At 45.5% G+C, this 12,544-nt stretch overlaps 1 protein-coding gene across 2 annotated transcripts in view; it reads right to left on the bottom strand.

Moving 5' to 3' along the window:
• CAPSL (calcyphosine like) overlaps positions 1-12,544 on the bottom strand; it is a 31,423-nt gene that overhangs the window by 3,322 nt on the left and 15,557 nt on the right. The window contains exons 2-5 of one of the 2 annotated variants that reach the window (XM_075343636.1): positions 12,147-12,283; positions 11,819-11,996; positions 9,543-9,752; positions 5,666-5,769 (exon numbers count right to left, since the gene is read on the bottom strand). In XM_075343636.1, the coding sequence (XP_075199751.1) occupies positions 5,668-5,769; positions 9,543-9,752; positions 11,819-11,996; positions 12,147-12,283 (627 nt within the window). In that variant the 3' untranslated portion in view covers positions 5,666-5,667. The remainder of the gene's footprint in view (positions 1-5,665; positions 5,770-9,542; positions 9,753-11,818; positions 11,997-12,146; positions 12,284-12,544) is intronic. The other variant, XM_075343644.1, reaches the window with a different exon arrangement.

Raw genomic sequence — 12,544 nt, forward strand, 5'->3', positions numbered from 1 at the left:
TTCTGGCCAGCTAATTATGCTCATAAATATTCACTGCACCATGACCCAGTAGTAGCAGCAGCGCCGGAGACAGCAGCTCAGCAGATATCAGCACCACAGATAACAGACGTGTGGACAGGTGAGCATAGAAGTGCCTAATCTCCGTGTGCTATCACAGATAGCACTTAGAGATCACACGTGTGCCAAAATCACGGCACACGGAGGGCTATATGCGTCTTTAATTTTATTTTTTTTTTTTTTTACAATCTTTTTGGCAATTTCACGACATTTGGATTTTTTTTCCCCCATCTTCCAGTACAATAAGGGGCAGAACGAATGGTGTACTTCACGTCCTAGAAAAAACAAGTCCTCATATGGCTATAGTGACAGAAAAATACAAAAGTATCATGGAGGAGGCTCTGTTATGTTCTGGGGAAGGAAGGAAGGGAAGGAAGGAAAGGAATGGAAGGGATGGAAGGGAAGGAAGGGAAGGGAGGGAAGGAAGGGATGGGAAGGGAGGGAAGGGAAGGAAGGGAAGAGAAGGAAGGGAAGAGAAGGAAGGGAAGGAAGGGAAGAGAAGGAAGGGAAGAGAAGGAAGGGAAGGGAGGGAAGGAAGGGAAGGGAGGGAAGGAAGGGAAGGAACGGAAGGGAAGGAAGGGAAGAGAAGGGAAGGAAGGGAAGGAAGGGAAGAGAAGGGAAGGAAGGGAAGGAAGAGAAGGAAGGGAAGGGAGGGAAGGAAGGGAAGGGAGGGAAGGAAGGGAAGGGAAGGGAGGGAAGGAAGGGAAGGGAAGGGGAGGAAGGAAGGAAGGAAGGGAAGGGAAGGGAGGGAAGGAAGGGAAGGGAGGGAAGGAAGGAAAGGAAGGAAAGGAAGGAAAGGGAGGGAAGGGAGGGAAGGGAAGGAAGGGAAGGGAAGAGAAGGAAGAGAAGGGAAGGAAGGGAATGGAAGGGAAGGGAGGGAAGGAAGGAAAGGGAAGGAAGGGAAGGGATGGGAAGAGAAGGGAAGAGAAGGGGAGGAAGGAAGGAACATTTCATGAATTTTATTTTTTTTTTAATTCTGTGGAAGCAGAAAAGCATCAATGTCTGACTTTCATTTGCATAGATTTTTTTTATTTACTATTACTTTTGTCAGATTGAAGTTATTTCTGTGACCATTGTGGGTTTTCCTGCAGTAGAGGATTTGCTCTGTAACCGCCGCCATCAAGATAAATTAAGAAATGATTCAAAATGTTGGATGTAAAAGTGACGGGATTATAAAAGATGGAGAATACATCACATGCAATATATACATAAAATATGTAGATATGTTTCTTCTGACATGCTGAAACTGATCCACAATATATATTGAGGGAAAAATAAAACAATTTCTATAAGACCCAACACCAGATAAAGAAAATGAAAGAGTATTGCACAGATCAGCCTGGAAACCTGTTAATGAGAAATAAAGGGTTAATTATATGAAGCATAAATAATTATGGCACAGTCGTTAAAGGTTAGGAAAGAGATTGTGTATATTATTCGGGGCCTGATGTGAATAGTGACCGCACTGTGGCATATGTTGGCGTTACGTAAGCAACGGGAAATAAAATAATAATATTGGCGGATTCATGGACATCGTTATCATAGATCATCGGTTATAAAATATTAGTCTTTTTGATCTTGGATTCACGAGGGCTGTATGAATTCTTTATGAAGCCCCTATTTGTACTCTACTTACAGTAGGTCTCAAAAGGTCTGCGCAGGAGCTGCGGACCCAAACGGGAGGCATTTTCTAATTAGGGCTATTCGTGAAAGTCATTGTTATTTGGAGCAATAAAAAGCAGTTTCATACCCAACATGAATCATTCAATCACAATTATTCATACCTCACATTGCAAATACAGTTCATTAGTGAAGATTACAACGCAACAGTTTTCTGTTTGCAATAAAACAAGAACATTGTAAGTGTAAATAGCTGAACACAACAAATATAAGAAGAGGTTTCTCCAAATTAATACTACTTTCACTGACTACTGAAGCCTCAGGATTATTCACCCCTTCTTGACAAGTGTCTTTTGTACTTAATAGAGCCCTCTGGCTGTTATGACCTGCTGCCCCTCTGGCTGTTATGACCTGCTGCCCCTCTGGATGTCATGACCTGCTATTCCTCTGGCTGTTATGACCTGCTGCCCCTCTGGCTGTTATGACCTGCTGCCCCTCTGGCTGTTATGACCTGCTGCCACTCTGGCTGTTATGACCTGCTGCCACTCTGGCTGTTATGACCTGCTGCCTCTCTGGCTGTTATGACCTGCTGCCCCTCTGGATGTCATGACCTGTTATTCCTCTGGCTGTTATGACCTGCTGCCCCTCTGGCTGTTATGACCTGCTGCCACTCTGGCTGTTATGACCTGCTGCCACTCTGGCTGTTATGACCTGCTGCCACTCTGGCTGTTATGACCTGCTGCCACTCTGGCTGTTATGACCTGCTGCCTCTCTGGCTGTTATGACCTGCTGCCCCTCTGGATGTTATGACCTGCTGCCCCTCTGGATATCATGACCTGCTGTCCCTCTGGCTGTTATGACCTGCTGCCCCTCTGGATATCATGACCTGCTGCCCCTCTGGCTGTTATGACCTGCTGCCCCTCTGGCTGTTATGACCTGCTACCCCTCTGGCTGTTATGACCTGCTGCCCCTCTGGCTGTTATGAGCTGCTGCCCCTCTGGCTGTTATGACCTGCTGCCCCTCTGGCTGTTATGACCTGCTACCCCTCTGGCTGTTATGACCTTCTGACCATCTGACTGTTATAATCTGCTGCTTCTCTGGCTGTTATGACCTGCTGGCCCTCTGGCTGTTATGACCTGCTGGCCCTCTGGCTGTTATGACCTGCTGCCCCTCTTGCTGTTATGATCTGCTGCCCCTCTGGCTGTTATGATCTGCTGCCCCTCTGGCTGTTATGATCTGCTGCCCCTCTGGCTGTTATGACCTGCTGGCCCTCTGGCTGTTATGACCTGCTGGCCCTCTGGCTGTTATGATCTACTGGCCCTCTGGCTGTTATGACCTGCTATCTCTCTGGCTGTTATTAATTTGATTGCTGCTGCAATCAATTGCCTTCTTCACATCCCACCAAAGATTTTCTATGGGATTCAGGCAACTTTGATGGCCACTTCAGAATCTTCCAGGACTTGTTCTGAATCCAAGACATGGTGAACTCTGAAGTATGTTTGGGGTCATTGTCATGTTGGAAGGTCCAATTACATCAAATATTCACCTTCCGCGCAGAACACATGGTGTTACATAATTAATCCATCTTGTCCTTCATACTCTACACACTTCCAGTGTCAAAGTAAGCACAGGAGCCCAAAAGCAACACAGAGACATGTCCATGCTTCACTATAGGCATCCACATGCCCCTGCCATGCTTTACTGTAAATATCACCAAGGAGCCACTCCTATTGCTTACTAAAGGCATCACTGAGCCACCAAAAACGAAAAACTGGGCCAACATCATCAAACCTTTGCCATGCTTCACTATACGCACAACTAAGCCATTGCCATGTTTCACTATAGGCACCACAGAGCCCTCACCACGCTTCACTGATCACACCACCAAGCCATTGCCATGTTTCACTGTAAGCATCACATAGCCACCGCCATGCTTCACTGTAGGCATCACCAGGACACTGCCAGGCTTCACTGTAGACATTACCATGCCAACACCATGCTTCACTGTATGCATAAACAAACCATCGTCATGCTTCACTGTAGACAACACTGAGCCACTATCATGCTTCATTATAGGCATCACCGAGCCACTGTCATGCTTCACTGTAGGCATCTCTGAGTCACTGCCATTGTTCCCTGTAGGCATCACTGAGCCACCATCATGCTTCACTGTAGGCATCCCTAAGCATCCATAATGCTTCATTGTGGGCATCAACGAATCACTGCCATGCTTCACTGTAGTCATTACTGAGCCCCCACCATTCTTCACTGGAGGCACCACAGAGCCACCATCATGCTTCACTCTAGGCATCACTAAGTCACCATCATGCTTCACTGTACGCATCACTAAGCCTCCGTCATGCTTCACTGTAGGCTGGGTGTTCTTTTCAGCAAATACTTCATTCTTCCACCTTCAGACTAACAACTGAGCCATAAGTATGAAAAGTCTCAGTTTTATTACATTACTCCACAAAACAGAAGCGCAGAACTCATTTCTATTGTTTTGTGCATATTTGAGCTGTTTTTTTTGTGTGTTTTGGGGTCAGTATAAGTGATATCTTGCAGTTTGGACATGGAAACCTTCAGTTTTTAGTATGTCCCTTACTGTGCAAGTCCCTAGCCAGTCTGGGTATTTGATGTGTTACATCTCCAGCACTCGATATAACTAATGAACTAAAACAGAATTTGTAATGTGGGGGGACGGGTGTGAATGCTTCTAATTGCAATTATCTATAATATTTATTTTTAAAGGCAATGAACCTCCCGCTTAACTATAAGAATGTTTGGACTAATCGATGAGAGATTTATATGATTGTTACTCCTATGATACTTGTAGACCATTTGAAGCTCTTGCGGTTTTGTGGCAAACAAAGGCATTGGTGCCCACAGCAAAATTCCCCTCCTTCTACAAGCAAGCACTATATCGATGATTTAGAAGTTATGTGGTCATATTTCTTTCATGTTCCTGGTGGTCTGGAGGCGTTTTTGGATTTCTCTCCGATATGTCAGGTTGTGTAAAGGTAATGATGGAGTTAGAGCAGATATCTATTATCCAGGGTGGGCTAGGGTGATGATATGTTATTGTAGGATTTCATTGGAAGTCCTGGGGTTGTGTAAAGGCGACGATGAAGTTAGAAAGGATATCTATTATCCATGGTGGGCTAGGGTGACAATGAATTATTGCAGAATTCCACTGGAAGTCCTGGGGTTGTGTAAAGGTGATGAAAGGGTTAGAACCTATCTCTATTAAGCAGGGTGGGCTAGTGTGACAATGAGTTATTGCTAAATTTCATTGGAAGTTCTAGTGTTGTGTAAAGGTGATGATGGGGTTAGAACGGATATCTATTATCCCAGGTGGGCTAGGGTGATAATGAGTTATTGCAGAATTTCATTGGAAGTCTTGGTGTTGTGCAAGGCTGATGATGGGGATAGAATGGATATCTATTATCCCAGGTGGGCTAGGGTGATAATGAGTTATTGCAGAATTTCATTGGAAGTCTTGGTGTTGTGCAAGGCTGATGATGGGGATAGAATGGATATCTATTATCCCAGGTGTGCTAGGGTGATAATGAGTTATTGCAGAATTTCATTAGAAGTCTTGGTGTTGTGCAAGGCTGATGATGGGGATAGAATGGATATCTATTATCCCAGGTGGGCTAGGGTGATAATGAGTTATTGCAGAATTTCATTGGAAGTCCTTTGTGGAAAATGGTTCATTTATAGTATAAAATGACACAATTATATACAATAGTTTATAGTGTAGCATAAGATCCACACTCAGATGCATAGAGGAATCCTTCACCCCATCTCTATTTTTTGAGATATGGAAATAATCATGGAAAAGGTCAAATAATCGTCAATAAGCTTAGAAAAAATAAAACTAGAGGAATGCAATAAATGAAAGAAATGATTTGCTGAAGGTTAGTATAATTTGCGAGCGTGCAGCAAACGTGGTTAGTGAGAGAGCTCGTGCCGTGTCACCACGTACACCTAGAGCTTCCAGGCGCTCTTCATCATGGTGATGAAGTAAACGTCCGTATCGATCGAGGCGCTGACACCAGCGTAGTAGTTAGTGAATTCTTCCGGGGTCACCTGTTACGGGTAGAAGATAAGAATTATACAAGTTTTTTGTTGTCTTTGCAGATTCTCAGGAGTCGGGAGCCTGGAGGAAAAGGAACATAAGAGATGGTGACATTTCATGTTATGACGGGTTACGTGGTCAGAAGGTTTATGTCCTACTTTGGGTTTCAGAAAAATCTGATTAATAGTGCAGGTTGGTACAGAGCGGTGCTGCTTTCTCCATCCCTTTACTGTCTGCACAGTGTCAAGCAGGAGCTGCACAGCCAGGCCTCAATAATCCCTCTTTTTAGCTTAGGCTACTTTCACACTTGCGTTGAACGGTATCCGTTGCATTGCGTTGTGTAACGGATGCAACGGATGTGTTGCATATAGTGACACAACGGATGCAACGGATGCTGCAAAACAACGCAATTCGTTTTGATTTTTTTTTTTTTTTTTTCCCGGTTTTACCAGCGGCAGACTATAGTGAACGATCAGCTGATCGCTCCCTGCAGCCGGCCGCTGGGTGATCAGCTGATTGCTCCCAGTAGCCGGCTGCCGGGTGATCAGCTGATCGCTCCCGGCCGCCGGGTGATCAGCTGATCGCTCCCTGCAGCCGGCCGCCGGGTGATCAGCTGATCGCTGTCACTTGCCGGCGCCCGGGCATGCCGGCGGGCGGGCGCTCAGCTGAGCGCTGTGACTTGCCGGCGGCCGGGCATGCTGGTGGCCGGTCATTCAGCTGAGCGCTGTCGCTTGCCGACGGCCGGGCGCTCAGCTGAACGTTCGGCCACCGCGAGCCAAAATAAAGTTTGATTTAAAAAAAAAAAAAAAAAAAAAAAAAAAAAAAAAAAGAGCATGCGCAGTGAAATCCAGAGGATTCCGCTGCTCAAAATAACGTTACATGCTGCGTTCCTCCCGCTGGGCGGAAGCAACGGAGCGTCGCCCAGCGGAAGCAACGCAGCTCCTTTTGGTACAATCCGTCAACCATACAAGTCTATGGGAAACAGCGGAATCCGTTAACGGATTCCGCTGTTTCCCAAAAGGGCGGATTGTAACGGAAGGAAAATAACGCAAGTGTGAAAGTACCCTAAAACTGTCTTGCGTGTTCAGATATTCCATTCAGTTTGGCTCTTGGCATCCCTGGTGAGCCGCCAAGGATAAGACGCTGGATGGCCGCATAATGCACAGGCGGAGCAGGTCCATCCGAGTGAGAGACTGACATTTTAGTACTGAAAAAAAAGCAATCATGTTTTAAGGAATTTTTGTTCCCCAGCGATGAGGGTTTGGGACAGTTTTATCACTTGTGGTCTGCTTTTTTTGTCCTTTTTTTTGCCTTGTGGCAAAAAATGGTTAAGACAGACTGGTTGCTATGAAAACCCAGCCTAGCAACCAGTCTATCTTAGATAATTCAAGTCTCTAGCTCAAGACTCTGAGCTGGGGGCTAGGAAATGGGACATGGAGTTTGGCTGTACGCTACTTGCCTGTCACGGGTGTGTCATGGGTGACAGACCGTCCTTTGGTGTGCAGCTATAGGCTATAGAAGGTCACAAATGCTCCCTGACCTTCTATCATTCCTGCTTGATGTATTTGGTATCCTAAGTATCTCCTCTGCTTTGTTTTCATCCCTTTCCCTTTAGGACCCTACAGAGATCCTCAACCTTTCAGCTGTTTTTCATCAGCACTTCTTTAGTGTCTAGATATATTTCCCCATACTCAGTGCTGGTGATTAGTCCTCTACACTTAACAAGTCTTCAGTGCAAGCAGTCAGCTCGTATTCTTCTGGTTAAACCTGGTTGTTGTTTGCAGTTCCTCTTCTGGAGGAATTTGGAGATAAGTTGTTGTTTCCTTCACTTGTTTGTTATCTCTGTGTCTTCTGTAGGGTACCATCACACTTTAGCGACGCTCCAGCGATCCCACCAGTGATCTGACCTGGACAGGATCGCTGGTGCGTCACTACATGGTCGCTGGTGAGCTGTCAATCAGGCAGATCTCACCAGCGACTAGTGACCAGCCCCCAGCGACGCATGGAAGCGATGCTGCGCTTGGTAACTAAGGTAAATATCGGGTAACCAAGCATTTGGTTACCCGATATTTACCTTGGTTACCAGCGCACACCGCTTAGCGCTGGCTCCCTGCACTCGTAGCCAGAGTACACATCGGGTTAATAAGCAAACCGCTTTGCTTATTTACCCAATGTGTACTCCGGCTACGTGTGCAGGGAGCAGGGAGCCAGCACTGGCAGCCTGAGAGCGGCGGACGCTAGTAACCAAGGTAAATATCGGGTAACCAAGCAAAGCACTTTGCTTGGTTACCCGATATTTACCTTGGTTACAGCTTACCGCAGGCTGCCAGACGCCGGCTCCCTGCTACCTGCACATTCAGATCATTGCTCTCTCGCTGTCAAACACAGCGATGTGTGCTTCACAGCGGGAGAGCAATGAGCAAAAAATGAACCAGAGCAGTGTGTAACGAGCAGTGACCTCACAGCAGGGCCAGATCGCTGCTCAGTGTCACACACAGCGAGATCACTAATGAGGTCACTGCTACGTCACAAAAACCGTGACTCAGCAGCGATGTCGCTAGCGATCTCACTATGTGAGAAGTACCCCTTAGAGCTTACAGGGAATGACTAAGTGCTCATCCCATCCACTCCCTACCCAGAGCCCAGATCAGGGTCAGCCTAGGGTCAGGTATCCTGCTCAGTGCATAGGTGCGGAACCTATCTAGGGCAGTGAGGGAACCCAGGCTTGGTCAGGTGTGTCCTTCCCTAGACACAGGGTCTCCCTTTTCTTTCCTTTCACGGTATGCTGGGTACTGCCCTGTACCTAGCATGACTTTGCCTCACACAGTTAGTGATCCCTGCTGCACTATTAATCAGATTTTTGTAAAAAACAAACAAACAGGAAAAAAAAACCAGTATGGAGCTTTAAGAGTTAGCAAACTTTGTTTACCTAATTATTTATCAGTATTTGTAATATACTCCATTACTTTATCTTGCTCCGTCTTATCTTTACATCAAGCTGAAAGTGCTGGTTTATCCGCTTAGTTCATGCTGTCTTAGCAGCTGATTTGAGCTGCAGATCTAGCCATACTCCAGTGTGAGTGTCTCTGCTCCCTGCCCCACACTCAGACACTAATTACCCCCTCCTTGTCTTAGAGAGAAGCAGAGACCCTCACTCAGGTGTTCAGATCTTTTCTAGACCTGCAGCTCAAATCAGCTGCATGAACCAAGCGGATAATCCAGCACTTTCAGCATGATGTAAATGACATAAGGAAGAAAAAAATATGGTAACAGAGTCTGAACTTTTCAAAAATTAATAAAAAATAAGTTTACTTTTTTATATTGTGATTTTTTTTTTCTATTGTTTTGCTATTTCATCTACTAAGACAGCATGAATCAGGCAGATAAATCAGCACTTTCCACGTGATATTAAATATAAAAAAGGTAATGGAATATATTAAAAATATTCAAAACTTTACAAAAGGATTATCAATAATTAAAAAAAAAATGATACTCTTTACATCCTACTTCTTAAATGTATGGAGCAAGAAAGCATTTATAAGGCAATTACAAGCTGAAAATTCATGAGGAACTGGCCCAAGAGCCATGAAAAGGGGCAAGTACATACCAAACCTTTCTGTCCTGGGGGGCATACCAACATATGATAATTATCCAATTGTCACTAACAAACTTCCCCATCAACGCTTATTTTTGATCCTTTAGGTAAAAACGTCTGATTCTAAGATTTTTTCAAATGTTTTATGTCATCCATAAAGGCAAAATATCTGATCACGCAGAGACTTACCTGACCGTCCTTGTCATACGGAGAGTCAAAGTTGTCTAGAAAAGTCCTAAAAACCTGATCTTCAGTCCACTCCCCGTTCTGATACTTCGGATGGTATTTTGCATTATAGACGCCTCGTAAATCCTCGATCGTGACAAGTCCGTCCCCAGTCTTATCCAGCTTGCGAAATGCCTGCATGATAATGTCTTTCCTTGCATTCGACATCGGCGGCTGGAAAATATATACGTAATAGTCTCACTATAAGAAGAAGTGGAGGCGGGTCTTTGTCTTCCTATAGCAAGTTGGGTAGGTCTTAGCCTACATACAGGAAATGAGGGCATATGTATGACACTCCACAAGAAGTAATGAGTCTTTGTCTATGAAAATTGGGTGGATCTTAGTCTTTCTACAAGACTTTGGCAGATCTTAGTCACTCTACAGGACGTGGGGTGGATCTTAGTCACTCTACAGGACATGGGGTGGATCTTAGTCACTCTACAGGACATGGGGTGGATCTTAGTCACGCTACAGGACATGGGGTGGATCTTAGTCACGCTACAGGACATGGGGTGGATCTTAGTCACTCTACAGGACATGGGGTGGATCTTAGTCACTCTACAGGACATGGGGTGCATCTTAGTCACTCTACAGGACATGGGGTGGATCTTAGTCACTCTACAGGACATGGGGTGGATCTTAGTCACGCTACAGGACATGGGATGGATCTTAGTCACGCTACAGGACATGGGGTGGATCTTAGTCACTCTACAGGACATGGGGTGGATCTTAGTCACTCTACAGGAGATGGGGTGGATCTTAGTCACTCTACAGGACATGGGGTGGATCTTAGTCACTCTACAGGACGTGGGGTGCATCTTAGTCACTCTACAGGACGTGGGGTGCATCTTAGTCACTCTACAGGACATGGGGTGGATCTTAGTCACGCTACAGGACATTGGGTGGATTTTAATCTCTCTACAGGATGTGGGTGTATTTTAGTCTCTCTACAGGATGTAAGGTGAATCTCAGTCTCTCTACAGGACGTTGGGTGGATTTTAGTCTTTCTACAGGATGTGGGGTGGATCTTAGTCTCTCTACAGGACATTGGGTGGATCTTAAGTCTCTCTACAGGACGTGGGGTGGATTTTAGTCTCTCTACAAGACGTTGGGTGGATCTTAAGTCTCTCTACAGAACGTGGGGTGGATTTTAGTCTCTCTAAAGGACGTGGGGTGGATCTTAGTCTCTCTACAGGACGTGGGGTGGATCTTAGTCTCTTTACAGGATGTGGGGTGGATTTTAGTCTCTCTAGAGGAAGCAGGATGGATCTTAGTCTCTCTACAGGACGTGGGGTGGATCTTAGTCTCTCTACATGATATGAGGTGGATCTTAAGGCCCTGTCACACACAGAGATAAATCTGCGGCAGATCTGTGGTTGCAGTGAAATTGTGAACAATCAGTGCCAGGTTTGTGGCTGTGTACAAATGGAACAATATGTCCATGATTTCACTGCAACCACAGATCTGCCAAAGATTTATCTCTGTGTGTGACGGGGCCATCAGTCTCTCTAGAGGAAGCGGGAGGGATCTTAGTTTATCTACAGGAAGTGGAGATGGGATTTGTCTCACTAATCGGAATGGGGACAGATCTTTGTCTCTCTACAAGTGGTAGGGGTGGGTCTTGCCTCTGTACAGGAAACGGGGCGTATCCAGTGCGGGTGGGTGTTTCTTTCTATAACAAGTGGGGTTGGGCTTTGTCGAGGTGGGTATTTGTCTCTACAGGAAGTGAGGGGGGTCTTTTTATTTTTACAGGAAGTGGATCATGTCTAGTGGGGGTGGGTCTTTGTCTTTTAACAGGAAGTGGGAGTGGGTCATTTTCTATAAGAAGGTGGGGTCTTCTCCTTTCTATAGGAAGTGGGGAGGGGGTCATTGTCTCTACAGGAAGTGGGAGCTGGTATCTATCTCTCCACATAAATTGGGGCAGGGCTTTGTTTCTCTACAGGAAATGGAGGCGGGTTTTTATCTTTGCACGGGAAGTGGAGACAGGTCTTTGTCACTTTGTTCCTGCTCCCTTAGTTGCCATACTGTATAAAGGCATAACCGAGAGGGAAGATGTCAGTTCTGGGCAGGAGCAATGCAAGCTGGGAAGTAAGGAAAGCAAGTACCAGCACCTATAGTGCTAGTATAACGACGTGTTGATGGCAAATTACAGAACAGAGGTCTACCAAAAGAATATTTACCTTGTGGGTTATATGAGTAACAAGACCATTCACAGGAGACTTTTTTGATAAGTCACTCACCCGCAACGTGACCAAGAATTCATCAAAGTCTATTGTTCCGCTTCCATCTTTGTCGAATACGCTGAACAGATTCTGAGCCTCATTCTTGTCTATGTTCACACCATAGTCACTCAATCCTTTTAAAAATTCCTTAAAATCCAACGACCTGCTGTTATCATCATCCATGATTTTAAATACTCTGCAGAAAGAAAAGAACAATTACCGTATTTCTGTATAGACTGGGACAGGATGAGCAGAGTCATCTCAATATCAGTAGAGGACAGGGGAGGTAATGACAGCTGTACTATACTGTGGGAGACACTAGTGAGAACCTCAGTTTTCTGCTCACCTTCCCAGACCTTTGATCCCCGCAGACCCCCGGGAAAGACACTGGAGACGAAGCTTCTCCACCGGATCGGAACATGTGGACAATTCCTTCTTGGCTTGCATCACCATCTCGCGGTCGTGTCTCGCGGTGCCGGCCATCTAGAGGGCACAGAGGACACATAAAAGCTTGCCCCTGCCTTAAGCACAGAGAGAGTTTACCTGGCTCCTGTACGATGTCCCTCAAATCGCTTTGGCTTTGTTTTGATCATTTTGAGCTTGATCTCACCTTAAATCTGTTCCCACAAGTGGCGTCTGATCTCAGTTATTGATTAATAGATCTAGTTAAACATTATTAAGAGGAATTTGTAAAATGCCATATGCTCCCTTGAATAACAGGATATAGGGCATCAGTCTAGTCCC

The sequence above is a fragment of the Anomaloglossus baeobatrachus genome, chromosome 1, assembly GCF_048569485.1.
Source record: "Anomaloglossus baeobatrachus isolate aAnoBae1 chromosome 1, aAnoBae1.hap1, whole genome shotgun sequence".
Taxonomy (NCBI): domain Eukaryota; kingdom Metazoa; phylum Chordata; class Amphibia; order Anura; family Aromobatidae; genus Anomaloglossus; species Anomaloglossus baeobatrachus.